This window comes from Anolis carolinensis, unplaced genomic scaffold, assembly GCF_035594765.1.
Source record: "Anolis carolinensis isolate JA03-04 unplaced genomic scaffold, rAnoCar3.1.pri scaffold_13, whole genome shotgun sequence".
Classification (NCBI taxonomy): Eukaryota; Metazoa; Chordata; class Lepidosauria; order Squamata; family Dactyloidae; genus Anolis; species Anolis carolinensis.
Genome location: NW_026943824.1, coordinates 6,095,666 through 6,119,398, shown reverse-complemented (window position 1 = coordinate 6,119,398; position 23,733 = coordinate 6,095,666). Strand labels below are relative to the sequence as shown.

General features: G+C 43.4%; 2 protein-coding genes across 4 annotated transcripts in view; one reads left to right on the top strand and one right to left on the bottom strand.

Annotated features, from left to right (window-relative positions):
• fam83g (family with sequence similarity 83 member G) overlaps positions 1-11,598 on the top strand; it is a 42,536-nt gene extending 30,938 nt beyond the window's left edge. The window contains exons 3-5 of the mRNA XM_016997884.2: positions 937-1,061; positions 2,374-3,796; positions 8,120-11,598. Coding sequence (XP_016853373.2) covers positions 937-1,061; positions 2,374-3,796; positions 8,120-8,467 — 1,896 coding nt within the window. The 3' untranslated portion in view covers positions 8,468-11,598. The remainder of the gene's footprint in view (positions 1-936; positions 1,062-2,373; positions 3,797-8,119) is intronic.
• The window catches only part of slc5a10 (solute carrier family 5 member 10), a 90,835-nt gene that overhangs the window by 62,733 nt on the left and 4,369 nt on the right, over positions 1-23,733 (bottom strand). For 2 of the 3 annotated variants that reach the window (XM_062964358.1, XM_062964359.1), the window contains exons 4-9: positions 23,557-23,616; positions 22,258-22,362; positions 13,173-13,278; positions 12,052-12,132; positions 11,135-11,340; positions 6,791-6,926 (exon numbers count right to left, since the gene is read on the bottom strand). In XM_062964358.1, the coding sequence (XP_062820428.1) occupies positions 6,791-6,926; positions 11,135-11,340; positions 12,052-12,132; positions 13,173-13,278; positions 22,258-22,362; positions 23,557-23,616 (694 nt within the window). The remainder of the gene's footprint in view (positions 1-6,790; positions 6,927-11,134; positions 11,341-12,051; positions 12,133-13,172; positions 13,279-22,257; positions 22,363-23,556; positions 23,617-23,733) is intronic. The other variant, XM_062964360.1, reaches the window with a different exon arrangement.

Sequence of the window (23,733 nt, the reverse complement as noted above, 5' to 3'; positions counted from 1 at the left end):
TATTATATATATATATAAAAAAGAGTGATGGCATCAGGGCAGCGGACAAAACAACAAAACTAAAGGCCCCCCAACCTCGAAATTTGACAACACCACCCATCATTCACGGCTCTAGGTTGATACAACAAAAAGAAAAGAAAAATAAAGTCCTAATTACAGGGAGAGGAATAATTGTTTTTATCCAATTGCTGCCAGTTAGAAGGCTAAGCTCCGCCCACTTGGTCTCTTAGCAAACCTACTCAGCCCAGGGGACAGGCAGACTTAGACCTCACTTTGGCCTCTTCCACAGATTATCAGATTTTAACTGGATTATATGGCAGTGTAGACTCAAGGCCCTTCCACATCTATATAACTCATTTAGAATCTTATATTATCTGCTTTGAACTGGATTATCTTGACTCCACACTGCCATATAATCCACTTCAGTGTGCACTAAACATAAAGACAGCCATATAACAGACATTCAATACCGCCACTACCTCAACAATTTCTCACCAACACCACCAGACAACGCCACAGCAACGCTATATATATATATATATATATATATATATATATATATATATATAATTGTAGTATATTATTATATTATTACTATTATATTATTATTATATTATTCATTATTCATTATTATATTGAAACTACAGCCGAGAGAAATCAGCGTGGAAACTGCAAGAGGTACCATAGATTGTTGTACATGGAAATAATGGTAGTAAATAGTTTTTGATTTATTAAATACAGTTATATATTACAATTATATATTTTTGTTATTTAAACTATATATATATTGTGAAATTATGGGTTTTTTCTCGAAGTGACACACCACCTAGGTTTTTTGGTGAATTTTGACACACCAAGTGCAAAAGGTTGCCCATCATTGATCTATGGTGAAACTCGTTTCCTAATGTGCCTTTCATCTCCGTTTAACTTTTGCAGAATCTTAGAGTCCGAACGACCGGCGGGACGGAGTTTTTCACCCGCTCGGCCACCCGCTTCAAGGGATCCTTGGCCCAGAAATTCATGTTTGTGGACGGGGACAAAGCCATGTGTGGCTCCTACAGGTAAAGCGCCTTTGTGCCCAGTTTAGTCCAGATTCATCATTGTTTGAATTCACAGTGCCCTCCAGATGTAGTTCACCTATATCTCCTCTAAACCACTGGTTATGGGCCCAGATCCCAGTTCCTAGACTGGCCTGATCTTAGACTGGACCAGAGCACAGACTGGACCTGATTCTCAAGTTTCAGCCCACACTTTCAGTAGCTTCTGGCAAGTCCCCCTCAAGCTTCAAGATTTATGGCTCAACACTTCTCATTTCTGGCCATCAATCAGTCAGGCTCCAGCACACCCCGCTTGCAGCTCTGCTTCTCCAAGAATCAATCTTCCACCAAAGACACACCAAAGCAGGCTCACCAGAACAGTGGGTCCCGTCTCTGGTCACACTCGCAGCTCCAACTTTTCTTCCACTCCAAACTCCAGAATCAGGTCCAGTCTGTGCTCTGGCCCAGTCTAGGATCAGGCCAGTCTAGGACAGGGATCTGGGCCCATAACCAAATGTCAGAGTAATTGCAGCGCAGCAGTAGTTGGATGGAGTCAGTGGAACGCAGAACGAAGAGACATCCAGAGACGTTAGTAAAACTACAGTAGAGTCTCACTTATCCAAGCCTCGCTTATCCAAGCTTCTGGATTATCCAAGCCATTTTTGTAGTCAATGTTTTCAATATATCATGATATTTTGGTGCTAAATTCGTAAATACAGTAATTACAACATAACATTACTGTGTATTGAACTACTTTTTCTGTCATATTTGTTGTATAACATGATGTTTTGGTGCTTAATTTGTAAAATTATAACCTAATTTGATGCTTAATAGGCTTTTCCTTAATCCCTCCTTATTATCCAAGATATTCGCTTATCCAAGTTTCTGCTGGCCCGTTTAGCTTGTATAAGTGAGACTCTACTGTATATACAAAGTTTTACTATATGCAGTAATAATCAACACAAGCAGACTTGCAGACAATGGACGAACACAGGACTCTCACTCTCAGCAGACAGCACTCAACACAACTCAGAACAGAACTGATGCAATCAGTAATGCATACTACACTTGTGTCTGGATACTCCCCAGTTCCAGCCATACATCAAGGTCATCACAGCTTCTCAGTAATTAACTCTTTCCAGACTATAGTACACTCTGGATGATGCAATCAGTATGTAATACAGGCAAGACACAAATTTCATTTAAACACTCAATACACAAATCCCACATTAACATACTATACTAGTTTGGATACCCGGCGTTGCCCAGGTTATTTGAAAAAGTAATTTCCATGATGTATATACGGTAACTCGTTGTTTTTCCTCCTCGCCTTCAGCTTCACCTGGTCTGCTGCCCGAAGTGACCGGAACGTCATTTCGGTCTTGTCTGGACAAGTGGTGGAAGCCTTTGACAAGCAGTTCCAAGAACTGTATTTGATGTCTCGAGGGGTCAGCTTGAAGTCCATCCCAATGGGAGAAGAACCCGAGCCGGAGCCCTTAGTCCTCCCGTCGGTGGCACCGGTCAATCCAGACAACAACGCCGTGGTGAAGAAGATGTTCAACCCCAAGTACGCTTTGGTCAAGGCGAAGAGCGTAGAGCGGATCGAAAACAATGGAAAGGCCCAGAGCGACAAGAACCTCCCTGAACGGACGAAGGGGAAAATCATTCCGGAAGGACGTGTATCCGAGAAGCCCAGTGACCCAGTGGAAACAGCTCCCCCGATCCACCCGGGACTCCTGAATTTAGAGAAAGCCAACATGTTCGACTACTTGCCCACTTGGGTCGAGCCGGACCCAGAACCCGGGAGTGAGATCTTGGGTTACATCAACATCATCGACCCCAAGATCAAGAACATCCAGCTCTCGCAGATGAACCGCATCAAGGTGTGCGACGTGTCCCAGGCCAACGCTCAACACCGGCAGATGCTGAAGCAGAAGGAGAGCCAAAACGGCCACCATCCAAGTTCTCCAAACCAAGCCAAAAACCCATTGCCTCCTTCTCACCAAAACCGAGAAACTCCTGTTAATCATACAGACGGGACAACTAATCCTCTTGAGAAGAACATCAAGATGTCAACGAATGGAGAAACCTTGGCCAACGGTCAACAAAGTCAAGACCAAACTCACCACGACGGGACTATGCCACCAGTGCCAAAACCAAGAACAAAACTGATCTCCATAAAAAGCTCCAAAGAAGATTCTGAATTAGAGAGTCACCAAACAGAGAGCAACGGTGCCAATATCGTAGACGGAGAAGGTCACCATGTTTCGGGGATTCGTCAACAGCTAAGACAAGGGTCAGTGTCCGAAGACATGCTGACCCATCCTGTAAATGGGATACAAGGGGATGAGGCAGAAGACGGAGAGGAGGAAAAGGATCACCACGTGGTCCTCAGTGGTCCAGAGAGTTTGTCCGGCAGCTCTGCCAACCACAGCTACATCCCTTCCGATGCGTCCTCCGTCTCGGACGAGTGTTTCGAGGGCCGGGATCACCCCCGGCTTCTGCGGAGAACCAATTCGGATTTCCTCGTCAACGGGGACCACCACCGACAACATCTGCCTGCTTTGCAACGGAAGCTGAGCGAGCCCCACGTCAGCCGAGGGACCTTCATGAGCCCCCTGGGAGGCCCTCAACCCCTCCTGAGCTTGGCTTTGGAAGAGGCCCGGAGGAGGAAGAGCGAGGAAGGCATGGCGGAGATGCGGTGCGCTTTTGGAAGTGGCCGCAACCAGCGTGCCTTCCCCGACAACAGTGTGCCACAGGTAGGACTACGTTCGGTAGTGGTAACTCTTCTTTCTATGTCCTAATGATGGTTTCGTTTACCCACTTCCAACGGAATGCGTCCTCTTTAGGCATTCTCGAGACCCTCCTTCATTTCTATAGAGTAGTTTATAAGCATGTCCGATCGATGAAAAAAATGTTTCAATTCTCGTTTCTAAAGTAGGGGGCACTGGCCCTTCGATATAGAAAGTATTTCCGATTTTTTCACCCAAAAATTTCAGATATTTCCGAAAATTCGTAATGATTCGAAATGTTTCCAAAATGGCGGACGCGCATGCGCAATCACCAAAAAAAAAAAAGGAACCCGAGGGGGGGGGACTTTTACAGGGCTCTCCCACCCTCATTTCTTGAGCTATCCTCATCAAATTTGCAATGCCCTTGCAAGTTGTGCAAAGATACTTTGAAAACTAGAAATTCCCTTGCTATATTTGTAAGCAAGAAGGACACTGGAAATCAATGGTGTCTCTGGCTATGTAATCCCACAAGCCTCAACCCAATGCCTTCAATTAGGAATGGACCCTGGCAAGAGAAGCTTAACCCTGTACTATATGCTTTAAGCAGTAGAGTGAATTAAACTCAAACTGTTTTGCTATATGTACACATACTTGTGAGAATTTAATCCTGTAATATCTATTTTAGAAATACTATACTGCTGCGTTTAATATTTTGTTGGATATATATGCACAATATTACTGTGATTTAACAGACACAACATTGTTCACCTCCTCTACACTGTATAGATATCTGTGACTTTTTGGATTATTTTGCAGCTTACATGGGGCCATGCCCGGACATAACAATATAAAAGCAAACAATGCAATAAAACAAAATCAACAATAAAAACAACAATATTAATAAAAACAGTCATAAAAATTCAGCATAGTATAGTATAGCTGCAACCAAACTTTGCACTTATCCCTAAGGAGACAAAGACAGGGACAAACCATACCAAACTACAACTCCCACAGGGACCAGGGTTCAAATTTCCGCTTGGTGATGAATACGCACTGGGTGACCACATTACACTGGGAGGAAATCACTGTTCCGGTGGCAAGTAGGGCACAAGAGATGCCTCACCAACCCAGATCTCTACGGATCGTGCCCTTTGTTTTGGGCGAGGACGCACATGAGGTTGACACGAGAGGATCTGAGAGACGGCGGTGGTGCCGGTGGCGATTGCGAATCTCCGCCGTCCTCGCATGCCAGGTGTGGCAAGGCCGGGCGTGTGCCCGCACGAAGACGCCTGCCTCCCCAGTCCTGCTGACACAGCAGCGTCCTGCCTTCTGCTTTTTCTTTTTTTTTTACTGGGTCAGGCCGGTTTCTGTTATGCTTGCAAAGAGCTTAGCGAGGGAGAGACGATTTCAAAGGCTTCCCACAAAGCATCCGTCATCTCCCTTGCAAGGCCACCCAGTTAATGCACCAGGTGAAAAACAGCTTTGGCATCAACATGTGCCTTGTCGTTTAAGGGTGTGTCGACAATGTAAAATCCATGCCGTTCGGCACCTCTTTAACTTTGCAAAACTAATGATTATTTATGTAGCATCTATTTATCATCTATGTATGATCTCTTTCTATCTGATTTGTATATCTAGCTATCTATCTAGCTATCTATCATCTATTTACCGTGTTTCCCCAAAAATACCGTATATTTATGTTGAATGTTTTTATATTGTGGAATGATATTTTAAATTGTAAGTCGCTCAGAGCACTCTGGTGGAGAGCGACCAATTAAGAAATAAAGTGAAGTGCAGTAGAGTCTCACTTATCCAACATAAACGGGCCGGCAGAAGCTTGGATAAGCGAATATCTTGGATAATAAGGAGAGATTAAGGAAAAGCCTATTAAACATCAAATTAGGTTATGATTTTACAAATTAAGCACCAAAACATCATGTTTAACAACAAATTTGACAGAAAAAGCAGTTCAATACACAGTAATGTTATGTTGTAATTACTGTATTTACGAATTTAGCACCAAAATATCATGATATATTGAAAATATTGACTATAAAAATGCGTTGGATAATCCAGAACGTTGGGTAAGCGAGTCTTGGATAAACGAGACTCTACTGTATCTATCTATTTATCTATCATCTATATTTATGATTAATCTATCTGGTACAGTAGAGTCTCACTTATCCAAGCTACACAGGCCGGCTGAAGCTTGGATAAGCGAATATCTTGGATAATGTTATGTTGTAATTACTGTATTTACAAATTTAGCACCAAAATATCACGATGTATTGAAAACATTAACTACAAAAATGGCTTGGATAATCCAGAAGCCTGGATAAGCGAGGCTTGGATAAGTGAGACTCTACTGTATTTCTATGTAAGGTAAAGGTTTTCCCCTGACGTTGAGTCTAGTTGTGTCTGACTCTGGGAGTTAGTGCTCATCTCCATTTCTAAACAGAAGTGCCAGCGTTGTCCGTAGGTCTTGTGGCCGGCATGACTGCATGGAGCACTGTTACCTTCCCACCGGAGCAGTACCTATTGATCTACTCACATTTGCATGTTTTCAAACTGCTAGGTTGGCAGAAACTGGGGCACTTGGTGTCCCATCCAAGTCATTTGGTTTCTCTGGAAGAAACTAAAACTGGCGAAACACCGGGCCCGGATGGGGAGACACTGTAGCCAGTTGGGGCTCCACTTAAAAGCAGTTAGCACTCAGCTTCTGCCAACCTGCTGCTGCTCAGTCATTCAGTCGTTTTCGACTCTTGGTGACCTCATGGACCAGTCCAGGCCAATACGTACCTCTTGGTGGGAAGGTAATGGCGCTCCAGTGGCCACATGACCTTGGAGGTGTCTACGGGCAACGCCAGCTCTTCAGCTTGGAAATGGAGATGAGCACCAACCCGCAGAGTCGGACACGACTGGACTTAACGTCAGGCGAAAACCTTTACCTTAACCTTGCTCTTCCCATTCAGTTGAGGCAAAAGCACCCTTTGTTTGTGGGGATCTTCCGTCCCTTCTTACCTGGATACAGGATACGGCTGATCATCCCCGGCATGACGATAAGGACCATGGGCAGCATTTTTAAATAGCTGGCCAGGATGGATCCTCCTTTGGCGTGGTTCAAGCTCTTGGCGGAGAGGGACCGCTGGACAATGACCTGGGACGGAAGCAAAAGCGATGGGAAGAACGTGAGGGCCAAAGAGTTAAATATGTCTTGGGCTGAGATAGATACACACACCAATATCAGAGGCACCCCTTGGCCCTTTGTTTGGGGCCCTGTTTGCTAACCAGGTGCGGCGCCAGTCCAAATATTTGCCATTTTGTTCCAACACGTCCTAAGATTCCCTCTCACACAACCGAAAGGTGTGACACGTTGCATGTTGTTGTTGTGCGCCTTCAAGCCCGCTTCCCGACTTATGCCGACCAGAAAGCACGTCTATCATGGTTTGTTCAGGCATTTGCTTCCGAGGTTGAGAAAGTGTGGCACTGGAGATCTGGGGTGCATCTACACTGTGGAATTCATGGAGTTTAGCATCGCATCAAACTGCATTAATTCTACAGTGTAGATACACCTAGAGGACTTGCAAAACTGCAACTCACAGGATCCCATTGCATTAAGCCATAGCAGTTAAAGCAGTATCAAACTGCATTAATTCTACAGTGGAGATACACCTAGAGGACTTGCAAAACTACAACTCCCAGGATCCCATTGCATTAAGCCATAGCAGTTAAAGCAGTATCAAACTGCATTAATTCTACAATGTAGATAACCTAGAGGACTTGCAGAACTACAACTCCCAGGATCTTATTGCATTAAGCCATGGCATTTAAAGCAGCATCAAACTGCATTAATTCTACAGTGTAGATACAACTAGAGGACTTGCAAAACTACGACTCCCAGGATCCCATTGCATTAAGCCATGGCATTTAAATCAGCATCAAACTGCATTAATTCTACAGTGTAGATACACCTAAAGGACTTGCAAAACTACAACTCCCAGGATCTTATTGCATTAAGCCATGGCAGTTAAAGAAGTATCAAACTGCATTAATTCTACAGTGTAGACACACCTAGAGGAGGCTAAAGGACTTGTAAAACTATAACTCTCAGGATCCCATAGCATTGAGCCATGGCAGTTAAAGCAGCATCAAACTGTGGTAATTATACAGAGTAGATTCACCTAGAGGAGCCTAAAGGACTTGTAAAACTATAACTGCCAGGATCCCATAGCATTGAGCCATAGCAGTTAAAGCAGCATCAAACTGCGGTAATTCCAGGCTGAGAATTATTTGAACCAACTCTCCCCATAAACCTTTTTGCTCCAAGTTTTATCCTTTTCTCTTTTCCAGTTGTTCTGCTACGGATCCAGGGTGCAGATCTCCCCCGGAAGAGGCCAAAGCGGACCCTCGAAAAGTCTCAAAGATGCCCAATTCCAGCGGGATGCCAAAAATGTGCCTCCGAGCCCCACCGGCCAGCCGTACTGGCAGCGGGAATCCTTCAGTTCCAGCAAAAACTCCTACGGAAGGGGGTCCGGGGGACCCTCGCCCACCGCCGGACCGTGCCACGAAACCCAACGAGTGCCGGAAGAGATAAAGACTCCCTTGGGCATCCCGTTGTCCAAACTGTCGCAGTCCAAGCACCTCAAGAACAAGGCCGGGCAGTGGTCCAACTCCAAACGGAGCCGAAAGGGTCAATGAAGCCACGGACAAGCTCCCCATTGGGATTTTGGTTCTTTTAGGAGTTTCAGAGACCCATGGAAATACGGTCGGTGCATTCGCCCAGTGGGCAGAAAGGTTGGGTTCCAGGGACTTTGGATTATATAGTCCATGCACCAGTTCCAGGTGACTTCCAAAGTCATGCCAGTCCAGGGACCCGATTCAAAACACAGCCGGAAAGATCAACTCCTCATTGGGATTATGGTTGTTTTAGGAACAATAAAAGGAGTCGGTGCTTTAGCTGGTGGGCACGAGGAAGGGGTTCGAAGGGGATTTGGTTCTACCTGGTCTGGGCATCGAAACAGAGAGCCCCAAAGCCATGTCAGTTCAGTGGCCCGACTTAAAAAAGGGCCACAAGGGTCACGGAGGCCACCAGCAATCTCTACCCTGAGATTTTGGTCGTTTTAGGGACTCCAAAGACTCCAAGACCCAATGGGCACAGGGTTGGGTTTGAAGGACTTGACTTTTCTGGCACCGAAATGGAGCCCCAAAGTCATGTCAGTCTAATAGCTCCATTTCCAAATGGAGACCCTATGGGTCGCTAGAGATAAGGGTCAATGTGGCCACGAACAACCTCTCCATTGAGCTCCAAAGCCATGCCAATCCAATGGTCCCATATCTAAATGGAGACCCTATGGGTCCCTAGAGGGAAAGGTCAAGGAGACCATGAATGGGCTCTCCATTGAGACCCAAAGCCATGTCAATCAAATGGTCCCATATCTAAATGGAGACCCTATGGGCTCCTAGATGGAAAAGTCAAGGAGGCCATGAATGAGCTCTCCATTGAGACCCAAAGCCATGCCAGTCCAATGGTCCCATTTGCAAATGGAGACCCTATGGGTTCCTAGATGGAAAGGTCAAGGAGACCATGAATGAGCTCTCCATTGAGATCCAAAGCCATGCCAATTGAATGGTCCCATATCTAAATGGAGACCCTATGAGTTCCTAGATGGAAAGGTCAAGGAGGCCATGAACGAGCTCTACATTGAGACCCAAACTCATGCCAATCCAATGGTCCCATTTGCAAACGGAGACTCTATGGGTTCCTAGAAGGAAACGTCAACGAGGCCACGAGCGACTTCTCTATTGAGCTCCAAACCCATGCTGGTTCAATGGTTTCATTTCCAAATGGAGACCTTATGGGTCCCTAGGGGAAAATATCAATGAGGCTACAGACAATCTCTCCAGTGAGCCCCAGAGCTATGACAGTTGAGTGGTTTCATTTCCAAATGGAGACTCTATGGGTCCGTAGAGGGAAAGGTCAATGTGGCCACGAATGACCTCTCTTTTGAGCTCCGAAGTCATGCCAATCCAATAGTCCATTTCCAAATGATGGGTCCCTAGAAGGAGACCATGAACAAGCTCTCAATTGAGACCCAAAGTCATGCCAATCGAATGGTCCCATATTTAAATGGAGACCCTATGGGTTCCTAGATGGAAAGGTCAAGGAGACCATGAACGAGCTCTACATTGAGACCCAAAGTCATGCCATTCAAATGGTCCCATATCTAAATGGAGACCCTATGGGTTCCTAGATGGAAAGGTCAAGGAGACCATGAATGAGCTCTACATTGAGACCCAAAGTCATGCCAATCGAATGGTCCCATATCTAAATGGAGACCCTATGGGTTCCTAGAAGGAAACAGCAAGGAGGCCATGAACGACCTTTCTATTGAGCTTCAAAGTCATGCCAATCGAATGGTCCCATTTGCAAATGGAGCCCCTATGGGTCCCTAGAGGGAAATGTCAACGTGGCCACGGACAACCTCTCTATTGAGCTCCAAAGTCATGCCAATCCAATAGTCCATTTCCAAATGATGGGTCCCTAGAAGGAAACCATGAACAAGCTCTCCATTGAGGCCCAAAGCCATGCCCATGGAATGGTCCCGTACCTAAATGGAGACCCTATGGGTTCCTAGATGGAAAGGTCAAGGAGGCCATGAACGAGCTCTACATTGAGCTCCAAAGTCATGCCAATCCAATAATCCATTTCCTAATGATGGGTTCCTAGAAGGAAACGTCAACGAGAGCATGAGTAATTTCTCTATTGAGCTCCAAAGTCGTGCCAATCCAATGGTCCTATTTGCAAATGGAGACCCTATGGGTTCCTAGAGAGAAAGGCAAACATGGCCACGAATGACCTCTCTATTGAGCTTCAAATTGATGTCAATCCAATGGTCCCATTTGCAAATGGAGACCCTATGGGTTCCTAGAAGGAAACGTCAACGAGGCCATGAACGGGCTCTACAGTGAGACCCAAAGTCACGTCAATCCAATGGTCCCATATCTAAATGGAGACCCTATGAGTTCCTAAATGGAAAAGTCAAGGAAGCCATGAATGATCACTCCATTGAGCTCTAGAGTCATGTCAATCAAATGATCCCATATCTAAATGGAGACCCTATGGGTTCCTAGATGGAAAGGTCAAGGAGGCCATGAATGACCTTTCTACTGAGCTCCAAAGTCATGCCAATCCAATAGTCCATTTCCAAATGATGGGTCCCTAGAAGGAAAGCTTGAGAAGGCCACAAACATGCCGGCCCAGTGGTCTGCTCCAAAACAGAACAGAAAGGACCCAACAGGTCTGCTGGTGAGATTTGGGCTAATTTCAGAACTCCGAGGTGCCTGAAAAAAGGGTCTTTATCTTACCTGGTCAGTGCACCAGTACCAGGTGGCCAGGACGGAGAGCCCAAAAGTCATGCCGGTCCAGGGCAGGTCTCCGGAGAGGGGGTCCCGGAAGAGGTGCATGGCGTCCGGCCTGGGCAGGTGGCAGGTGGTGTTGGGGATGGTCTTGGAGGGCACCGCGCTCAGGTAGGCCTCTTCCAGGTTGGGGTGGCCGCCAATCTCATGGAAGGCTACGCAAGGAGGAGGGAGGAGAAGACAGTATGGGGCTTAGGGTTGCCAAAACTCAATTCTCCTTTGCCCATGACCTACTATTGGCAAATGATGCACTGTTTTGGCCACTTCAGTGCTGGAAGAATTTCAAAAATATGACCCACACGAGTCATTCAAACTTCAAAAAACAGGGACGTGCTTTTCTGTACCTTCTGGTTTATTTTGCATGGTACCAAAGCTGCTAAATATGGGTCCAATAAACGAGAATCCAAATGCAATCTCTTGTCTGTCTCTAAGGGACCGGGAATGAAGATACAGTAGAGTCTCACTTATCCAACATAAACGGGCTGGCAGAACGTTGGATAAGCGAATATGTTAGATAATAAGGAGGGATTAAGGAGAAGCCTATTAAACATCAAATTAGGTTATGATTTTACAAATTAAGCACCCAAACATGCTATACAACAAATCTGACAGAAAAAGTAGTTCAATACACAGTAATGTTATGTTGTAATGGCTGGAATTTATAGTATGGTAAGAAATACCAAGTACAGGCACAATCCAAGCCCTCCTGACAGATGGCCATCCAATTGGGAATCGTTATTCTCCGTCAGTGTGTTTGATCCAACACTGCCTAGTCCAAGCCCTTGCCCAAACTATGTCTCCCAGGATTCCAAAGCATTGAATGATTGAATAACTAGTTGCATCCATCCCGCACCCGAAAGCCTTACCTGTGGCTGTCAAAATGACGGCTCCGATGACCATGATTAAGGTTTGCAAGGCGTCTGTATAGATCACTGCCGTGAGCCCACCTGCAAACAATGCACGGAAAATCGGATATTATAAGTCGACTTATGGGGACCCTACTTTTCTGCTAGTTCCAAAATACAGCCTGGGATTCATTGTCGGACTCCCATCCAAGAACCAACCAGGGCCGGCCCTGCTTAGCGTCCAAGATCGGGTGGCATCTGGTGCCCTTTGGGGTATGATAAGAGTCGACTTATGGGGACCCTACTTTTCTGCTAGTTCCGAAATACAGCCTGGGATTCATTGCCGGACTCCCATCCAAGAACCAACCAGGGCCGGCCCTGCTTAGCGTCCAAGATCGGGTGGCATCTGGTGCCCTTTGGGGTATGATAAGAGTCGACTTATGGGGACCCTACTTTTCTGCTAGTTCCGAAATACAGCCTGGGATTCATTGTCGGACTCCCATCCAAGAACCAACCAGGGCCGGTCCTGCTTAGCGTCCAAGATCGGGTGGCATCTGGTGCCCTTTGGGGTATGATAAGAGTCGACTTATGGGGACCCTACTTTTCTGCTACTTCCGAAATACAGCCTGGGATTCATTATCGGACTCCCATCCAAGAACCAACCAGGGCCGGCCCTGCTTAGCGTCCAAGATCGGGTGGCATCTGGTGCCCTTTGGGGTATGATAAGAGTCGACTTATGGGGACCCTACTTTTCTGCTACTTCCGAAATACAGCCTGGGATTCATTATCGGACTCCCATCCAAGAACCAACCAGGGCCGGCCCTGCTTAGCGTCCAAGATCGGGTGGCATCTGGTGCCCTTTGGGGTATGATAAGAGTCGACTTATGGGGACCCTACTTTTCTGCTAGTTCCGAAATACAGCCTGGGATTCATTGCCGGACTCCCATCCAAGAACCAACCAGGGCCGGCCCTGCTTAGCGTCCAAGATCGGGTGGCATCTGGTGCGCTTTGGGGTATAATAAGTATTTCTAATACTTGCATTATAAGAATTTATTTATATCAAGATATTGATGGATATGGATTTCGTCAATTAATTATATCATTAATTAATCCGTTTGCCGCCTCCCCCAATGACCAGTTACCTGCAATGGTGTAAATGGCAGTGACCAGAAGCATCAAGACGGTCGAAAGGTAGAGATTCCAACCCAAACAGACCTGAACAAAAAGGGCGCCCGAATACAGGTCTGTCTGCAGAAAGAAAGAAAGAAAGAAAGAAAGAAAGAAAGAAAGAAAGAAAGAAAGAAAGAAAGAAAGAAAGAAAGAAAAGGTTATAAAAAATCCCTTTTTCCTGGACCACAGTGCCCAGAATCCCCAGCTGAGGTGGTTCAAACCCAATACTGGACCTCCCAAGCCTTTAACAAATGGGAATGGTCCCCAGTTTTGGACTGCATTGCCCAGAATCCCCAGTTGCCCAAGCTCAATGGGGAAAGATTTTGGACTGCACCACCCAGAATCCCCAGCTATGCTGATTCCAGCCCAATACTATACCTATCAAGCCATTAACAATGGGCCAGAGCTTGGGGAAACTTCCCTTTTGTGTACTATGGTGCCCATCATCCCCAGCTGCTCCGGTTCAAGCTGCCAAACCTTTAACAATGAGATATAGAGTCATCCATTGCTTGGTAAATGAGAGGTATGAACCAGAACAATAAGGAATTCTGGGCACTATAGTCCAAAAATAGGGCCATTGTCGATGGATTAGTAGGCACCATATTGGGGGATTTCTGGACTTTATGGGACTTGATCCCATTGTTAAGGGCTTGGTATGAGCCAGGACTACTGGGGATTCTAGGCACTGTAGTCCAAAATAGGGACTTTTCCCTATGAACCCGGAAAACTCCCAGCAACCCATTATTATTATTATTATTATTATTATTATTATTATTATTATTATTATTGACACAACAACGTATGACTCAGCAAACAAGATAGATATGCTGGATTTCGTATCACTATTATTATTATTATTATTATTATTATTATTATTATTATTATTACACTAGAGTCTTACTTATCCAACACTCGCTTATCCAACGTTCTGGATTATCCAACGCATTTTTGTAGTCAATGTTTTCAATACATCATGATATTTTGGTGCTAAATTCGTAAATACAGTAGAGTCTCATCCAACATAAACAGGCCAGCAGAACGTTGGATAAGCGAATATGTTGGATAATAAGGAGGGATTAAGGAAAAGCCTATTAAACATCAAATTAGGTTATGATTTTACAAATTAAGCACAAAAACATCATGTTATACAACAAGTTTGACAGAAAAAGTAGTTCAGTATGCAGTAATGTTATGTTGCAATTACTGTATTTATGAATTTAGCACCAAAATATCACGATGTATTGAAACCATTGACTACAAAAATGCGTTGGATAATCCAGAACGTTGGATAAGTGAGACTCTACTGTATTATTATTATTGAGACAATGACATAGTCTGACACAGCAAACAAAATAGATATGTTGGATTACGTATCACAATTATTATTATTATTATTATTATTATTATTATTATTATTATTAGAATCATAGAATAATTGAGTTGGAAGAGACCACATGGACCATCTAGTCCAACACCAATCTGCTATGCAGGAAAAACACAGTCAAAGCATCCCTGACAGATGGCCATATTTCCAAAGAAGGAGCTTCCACCAGACTCCGAGGCGGAGAGTTCCACTGTTGAACAGCTTTATGCCTTTTGACCATGAGGCTAGTCCTTATTGAGCATCTTGCCCCTAATTCCCCAAATGTTTTCGGACCACGTTTCACCGAAATCCTCTATTGCTCTTTGACTCTCTTTCAGCAGTTGAGTGGCAGCTGCAAAAATAAGCAGCACAGCCCCAAATGAATTGTCATAATAATGATAATAATTATTATAAAATATGTTTTGAAGCTTGGCGTTGACTTCAAGGCGGGGCGGGTGCCAAGGGAACGGATCCGTTCAAGTCGGAAAAGGGCGAGAATCCCAGGGCGGGGTGCCTTATTTATTTATTGCCTTCCGCATTGATGCCTCGGTGGCTTTTTTGGCCCCGAGGAAGAAGGGAGGAGGCCTTTGCAGAAGCAGCAGAAACCAAGGGCAGAAATTGCCTCCTTTATTGGCTGGAAGACTTTGGAGAATTCAGTGCTCTTAAAGAGATCAGCTTGGAAATTACACTTATTTTGCACTACGGAGTCCAGAAATCCCAATGTCCTAGTTCTATTTATTTTATTTATTTATTTACAGTATTTATATTCCGCCCTTCTCACTCCGAAGGGGACTCAGGGCGGATTACAATGAACACATATATGGCAAACATTCAATGCCAACAGACAAACAACATTCAGTTTTAGACAGACACAGAGGCATTTTTAACATCTTTCCAGCTTCACGATTCCGGCCACAGGGGGAGCTGTTGCTTCACCGTCCATTGGTGGCTGTTCTTCCTCATTCTTTTCCTCGTGAGCAGTTTTATGGTGTTGTAGATTAGTTAAATTAGCCTCCCGCATAAAGCGTACCTAAATTTTCCCTACTTGACAGATCCAACTGTCTTTCAGGGCTGCTAGGTCAACAGCAAGCCGGGGCTATTTTTTTTTTTTAATGGTCGGAGGCTTAACCCGACCTGGGCTTCGAACTCATGACCTCTCGGTCAGTAGTGATTTATAGCAGCTGGTTACTAGCCAGCTGCGCCACAGCCCGGCCCCCAACTAAACTCTAACAACGGTTCAGAGCTTAGGAAAGCTCTGAATCTAACAAACCTCTAACAACGGTTCAGAGCTTGGGAAAAGTCCCAAGTTTGTAGTTTGTAGGGCAAACTACAACTCCCAGACCCAAGGTCAACCACCCCAAAACCCTGCCTGTATGCACAGTGGGCCATGTTGGGTCTACGTGCCAACTTTAGTCCAGATCCGACGTCGGGATGGGTTCAGTGCTCTCTGGATAAAGGTGAACTACAACTCCCATATGCCAAGGGCAATCACCCCCAAACCCTGCCTGTATGCACAGTGAGCCATGTTGCATCCATGTGCCAAGTTTGGTCCCGATCCAACATCAGCTGGGTTCAGTTTTCTCTGGATAAGGGTGAACTACAACTCCCAAAATCAAGGTCGATTCCCATAAAGTATGTTCAGTTGCTCATGGGGCTTCTCTGTGCCGGGTTTGGTCCCGGTCCATTGTCGACAGGGGTCACAGTTTCTCTGGATGCAGGTGAACTATAACTCCCATAAATCCAGTTTGTTCTATTGTTCTTGGGGAGTCTGTGTGCCAAGTTTGGTCCAGGTCCGTCATTGGTGAGGGTCGCAGTGGCCGTTTGAAGTCGGATCCAAAGTGCGTATCCCATCATCCGTGGTAAATTCTCCCCAAACCGCATAGGATGTAAAGTGTGCCAAGTTTAGTCCAGGTCCGTCATTAGTGAGGGTCCCATAATCCATACCCAATACTCTTATCTATCAAGTCCCTAACAATGGGTGAAGCATGGGGAAAGTCTCTATTTTCGGACTACAATGCCCAGAATCCCCTGTTGTCCTGCAAGTGCAGCACATTCTTCTCGTCCAGGTGCCGTTTCCGTTCCCAGGCTGCACACCTGCAGCGCATCAGAGGCCGATGCGCATTCAAAGGGATATTAACATTCTTGGAGAGATTATAGATCATGGATCCCCGAGGCGGAGGCTGCGTCCACACTGCAGAATGATAGCAGCTTGACCCCCACATACATACAGATAGATAAATAGGTAGGTGGGTAGACAGATGAACTTGCAGTCCAAGGTTCAAATCTCGGGAGCGGAATGAGCGCCCGCTGTTAGCCCCAGCTTCTGCCAACCTAGCAGTTCGAAAACATGCCAATCTGAGTAGATCAATAGGTACTGCTCCAACGGGAAGGTAACGGTGCTCCATGCAGTCATGCCAGTGGCCACATGACCTTGGAGGTGTCTATGGACAACGCCGGCTCTTCGGCTTAGAAATGGAGATGAGCACCAACCCCCAGAGTTGGTCACGACTGGACTTAACGTCAGGGGAAAACCTTTACCTTTACCTATATACAGATATAGATAGATAGATAGATAGATAGATAGATAGATAGATAGATAGATAGATAGATGACAGATAGATAGATGATAGATAGATGATAGACAGACAGATAGATAGATGATAGATAGATAGATAGATAGATAGATGACAGATAGATAGATGATAGATAGATAGATAGATAGATGATAGATAGATAGATAGATAGATAGATAGATAGATTATTGATATAGATAGATGATAGATAGATACTATAGATAGATAGATGATAGATAGATAGATGATAGATAGATAGATAGATAGATAGATAGATAGATAGATAGATAGATAGATAGATGATAGATAGATGATTGATATAGATAGATGATAGATACTATAGATAGATAGATGATAGATGATAGATAGATAGATAGATGATAGATGATAGATAGATAGATAGATAGATAGATAGATAGATGATAGATAGATGATAGATAGATAGATAGATAGATGATAGATAGATAGATAGATGATAGATAGATAGATGATTGATATAGATAGATGATAGATAGATACTATAGATAGATAGATAGATAGATAGATAGATAGATAGATAGATAGATAGATAGATAGATGATAGATAGATGATAGATAGATAGATGATTGATATAGATAGATGATAGATAGATACTATAGATAGATAGATAGATAGATAGATAGATAGATGATAGATAGATAGATTATTGATATAGATAGATGATAGATAGATAGATAGATAGATAGATAGATAGATAGACAGACAGATAGACAGGCAGACGGTTATTATACAGTCGAGATGGTAGACAAATTTCCCAGACAAAAAGGGATCACAAGTGGAAAAGGCTTTGGAAAGCCTAGTCTAGATGACCTTTGGTGTTCCTCCCAACTGTATGAAATGCAACGTAAATCCAGTATTAGTCTAAAACAACCTTGACTATTCAGTGTCTCATTCCAGACACAGTTTCGATCCGGTGCATTCAGACTTTAGTTGTTATCTTGGTCTTTCTTGGTCACGCCTAGACTTTGGAATTCGTCCTTTCAATGAGGAAGAATAGACTTCCTTTTGGAGAACCACCGTTGGCAACCTCATTGGTGGGTTCCTCCGGTGAAGGGGGTCAGGCTACATGACCTCCGGGGTGCCATCTAGGTCTCCAATTCACAACCTGGCCGTAAAGATGCTGACCGTAAGCAAGATTGGAAGGACGGCACCGCCTGTGATGTCTCATGGGCCTTGTAGTCCCGTTCCTAGTACTATTGTGGCAGACGAAGAGGAAAACATGGGATTTACACCGTTTCAGCCAGAAACGGAGCCCCTGCACCTGCAGGATGTTTGCCCTCAAGAAGTTTCTCAAACAAGCCTTGGGCAGAATTCTCCCCCGTTTTCTCGAAAGGACAATTATAATAAAGAGAGAGGCGCTAGGGAGGCGAAGCGCCGAAGCGCCAGAATCGCAGCCAAACAATTAGCTGATTAGGTCTGCTTCCCTTGGGAAATTCTAAGGAGTTTTGCATCTGGACTAAGTTGGGTTTCACTTCTAGTTCTCCAGGGAAAGTGTTCTTCTGGCGGGAAACGAGACCCTATTTAGGTGTTTGCCGCAAAGGAAACTTTGCGGAGTCAATTCGTCAGCTGGAGGAGTGAGATCGTGTGTAGACTTCGTACTCCAGTTCCCTGTTTCCCGGATCAAGTTTCCAGCCTTGCCTTGTCCCGCGTTTGCCACGGACCTTGTTTTTGCTCTTGTTGCCTTGTTTCAAGTCTTGTTCTAGCCAAGTATCAAGTTTGCTTTCCAGCCTAATTGCCAAGTTTCTATGGACTAAAGGACCTTGTCTTCTCCCCACACTTTGCTTGGCAAAGTGTGTGTTTCGGTTATTGGACTCTAATATCACATATTGGACATTATTTTCCTGGACTATTTTTGACCTTTCCTGAAAGGTCTACTTCTGAACTATATTCTTCACTTGTTTTTATTGACTTTATGTATTTCCTTAATAAAGATATTAGATAGATTCTGGTCTCTGCGCATGGTTATTGGTGCTCTGCAGCCTGGGTCCTGACACCGCCCGGCTTCCTCCCACGCGTCTCCAGACGCTCGGCCCCAGTAATGGGTTGTCAGCGAGATTACCCAAATCCGCCATGAACGGAGACGAGATGTTCACCTTAATCTGCCCAGGCCAAACCAGTTCATTCCACGGCTGAATAGCGAGTGACTCAGGGGAGACAAGGCCCAACGTCAAAGCATCAAGTCCGGGCGAGGAGGAGAAGCCCAAAGAAGAGGAAATTGGATATGGAGGAAACCACGAAGTTCTGGGCGTCACCAAGAAAAGACAAAGTCTTGAATGCCGCCGGTCGAAACTATGCCCAGAATGGGACAAAGCCCGGCATTGAACATTATCACAAAGTTGTTTTAGACTCATAACTTGATTCACGTTGTCTTTCACAAAGTCGAGAAGAAGACCCAGGGTCATCTAGACTGGAACTTCTTGAACGTTGTCCACTCACGCACACATTATGCCTGAGAAATTTTCATGCGACCCAGGGATATCTATCTATGAATATCGTAAAAGTCAATACATATGTATGTGTGTCTGTCTATCTACAGTAGAGTCTCACTTATCCAACATTCTGGATTATCCAACGCATTTTTGTAGTCAATGTTGTGCCAACCCAAGTGACATATAAAGTAATAAATAAAAATACAAATTAAAAATAAAATAAAAAATAAAAAAAGGAAAGGGGAAAAGACAGGGGAGCGGAAAGTAATATTATAAGGAAAAAATAATCATGATAAAAATGATAATAATAGTCATAAGAGAGAAATAAAAAAGAAAAAGAGAGAGAGAGAGAGAAAGATAAATAAGAGCGGGTTACCTAAGAAGTCCTATGAATGGATACATATGCACGTAAATATATACATGTCTATATATAAACCTGGGTATTTATATATGTACAGTAGTCTCACTTATCCAACGTTCTGGATTATCCAACGCATTTTTGTAGTCAATGTTTTCAATGCATCGTGAAATTTTGGTGCTAAATTCATAAATACAGTAATTACTACATAGCATTACTGAGCATTGAACTACCTTTTCTGTCAAATTTGTTGTCTAACATGATGTTTTGGTGCTTAATTTGTAAAATCATAACCGAATTTGATGTTTAATAGGCTTTCTCTTAATCTAAGCGAGTGTTGGATAAGCGAGACTCTACTGTATAATAAAAGTCAATACATATGTATCTTCTATGTCTATCTTCTATGTGTATTTGTGTATATTTTCCAAATTGGATTCCACTTTCAGAGAACTCGGTAACTTCTACCAACAACAACAACAACAACAACAACTTGATAATACTTGACAAATAACTTCAGTGCCCAGAGGTTATGGATATCTTTAAATGATGCTTGCTATAAGTTTTCTAAATTGTTTTATTTGATATGTTAATTGGGTTTTTTATATCAGGATATGATGTTTTAATTGTTTATGTCTTGCTGTCAGATGTATTTGTATGGATTTTGTATGCTGTGCATACAAAATCCCACCCACGGGAGAAATGCAGTATAGAAATGAATAAATACTAATAATAATAATAACAATTTTTTTTCGTGTCAGGAGCAATTTGAGTTGATAATAACAATAACAACACTATGTACCTGGTTTATACATGTCATTTCCTAATTGGTTCTATTCTAAAAACATGGGAAAAAGTTTATCAAACTGCCAAAATGTTGCCTTTGAGAGTCGTTCTCGAAGAACATATAATACATAAGTACAGTAGAGTCTCACTTATCCAACACTCGCATATCCAACGTTCTGGATTATCCAACGCATTCTTGTAGTCAATGTTTTCAATATATCGTGATATTTTGGTGCTAAATTCGTAAATACAGTAATTACTACATAGCATTACTGCGTATTGAACTACTTTTTCTGTCAAATTTGTTGTATAACATGATGTTTTGGTGCTTAATTTGTGAAATCATAACCTAATTTGATGTTTAATAGGCTTTTCCTTAATCCCTCCTTATTATCCAACATATTCGCTTATCCAACATTCTGCCGGCCCGTTTATGTTGAATAAGTGAGACTCTACTGTAAAGGTAAAGGTTTTACCCTAACATTAAACCTAGTCGTGTCCGACTCGGAGTTGGTGCTCATCTCAATTTCTAAGCCAAAGAGCCGGCATTGTCCGTAGACACCGCCAAGGTCATGTGGACTGCATGGGACGCCGCTACCTGCTCGCCGGAGCAGTACCTATTGATCTACTCACATTGACATGTTTTCAAACTAAGTTGGCAGAAGCTGGGGCTGACAGTGGGAGCTCACACTGGTCCCCGGATTTGAACCACCGACCTTTCAGTCAGCAAGTTCAGCAACACGGCGGTTTAATCTGCTGTGCCACCAGGGGCTCCATATAACACATATATAATACATAAATGTATTATTATAAATATTATTCTACAAAGAATAAAATTTCCCAAAAATCAAAACTCTCAAATGCAGAAGGCTGACTCTAATAGTAAAAGTTAAGCAACAGCGGCCCCTGGTGACCGAAGAGTGGCAATACATTTTCACCGTCTTCTGACAAATATTGACATTGATCAAATATTTACAGAAAAATAGTGTATGTGTATACACTCTTGTAACAATCCCAAGAAATGTTATACAATTCAGGTTTCTACAACTCTATATTAAAGTAATTCTCTCCAAACTATATTGCATATAACAAAATTGCTTTCAGGATATCATAAACAAAGGTACAATATCCATGTCATACTCTCACAAAGTATACTATATCAGAAGTAAATAACAGACAAAAAGAGACAACCAAGTCCATATATTTCTGGAGTGGCGTAGAATCTTGGACCAAACCTGAATTGTATTACATTTCTTGGGATTGTTACAAGAGTGTATACACATACACTATTTTTCTGTATTATTATAGATATTTGTGCATTATCAGCATTGATCAAATATTTGTCAAGATCAAATCCTTTTGCACCATCAAGCCGAGAAATATATGTTTGTGTTTGCAGAGCTACACATTCGTTTTTACTTATGTGTTGCCCCCAAGATCTTTAGACAGAAGGCGGGATGTCGTCTAAAGTTCGGACTAAAACCCAAAGCGGACGGTGGGCTGTCACTCACCGAGATCTTGGTGAAGACGGAGAGAAGGAGCGACAAGGACGAGAGGTACATCCGGATTCTCTCCCCACCGAACCGCTTCTGGAGGTATTCGGGCATGGTCAGGATCTGGCAGAAGAAAGAAATCGTGTGCCAGATCCTATTCATCACTGATCAATTCAATATCATCTCTCTCCATTAATCTATCTATCCGTCTAGTATTTCTATGTTCTATCTATCTCTATCTATCTATCTCTAGCAACCTAGTATCTATGCATTATCCATCTCTATATATGTACATTAGGCATGTCCGATCAATGAAAAAAATGTTTCAGTTCTCATTTCTAAAGTAAGGGGGCGCTGGCGCTTCGATATAGAAAGTATTTCTGATTTTTTTCACCCAAAAATTTCGGATATTTCCGAAAATTCGTAATGATTCTAAATGTTTCTAAAATGGCGGACGCGCATGCGCAATCGCCAAAAAAAAAAGGAACCCCGGGGGGGGGGGGGGGACGATCTCGCCAGAGATGTGGAAGTCAAAGCACCGATTTTTTAAACTTGTTTTGTGATTCAATGTATTTGTTATTCTTGTTGGGTTTTTTTTTCTTTTTTTTCTCTCTTTTTTTTTCTCTTTTCTTCTTTTCTCCTTGTATGTTTTCCTTTCACTAGTATATCTGTGTGCACAATCTTTATGTATATATGTACACTAATATGTCAAAACTTAATAAAAAAGACTTGAAAAAAATAAAATAAAATGGCGGACGCGCATGCGCAATCGCCAAAAAAAAAAGGAACCCGGGGGGGGGGGGGGACGACTTTTACAGGGCTCTCCCGCCCTCATTTCTTGAGCTATCCTCATCAACTCTAGCCCCCACCTTTGTGTCCATCGTGGAAGCTTCTGATTGGCCAGGGAGCAGCAGCCAGTTAGGCTGCGCTAAGCTCCCATTCTAGGTAGGTATCAGAAACAAAAAAAAATTTTTTTTAATATTTTTAAATATATATTTTAAAAAATTTGGGGGGGGGGAATTAACGAAACATTAAGAGACAATTAGAGAATGGTCCAACAATAGTTCGAATTACATTGCTGGTTGCGCTGTGAGACAATGTCTCGGAATGTGTATCAAAAAGCGAGAACATTCAGAAATAATTCCGATATACGATTCAAAACGATTTTTTAGACATGTCTAATGTACATATCTATCTATTGATCAATCGATTAATCGATCTTATCTATCCCTATCTCAGTGGCACAGAGCAGTGGCAGTCCAAATGATACCAAGCTGTATTAATTTTTCTGTGTAGACACACCAAGTCTCCACTTACCCCCGAGGAAACATAAACTGGTACAAACACCCAGGCCAACGCCAGGAGCACGTAGGTGGCCTATAGGACACGGAGAATAGAAAGAAAAGCATATTGTAAGTATATTATGTTATATTATTATGCAAACTTTTGCTAGATTATATGCTGGGACAAAGGGCCAGGTTTAAACCACCAGCT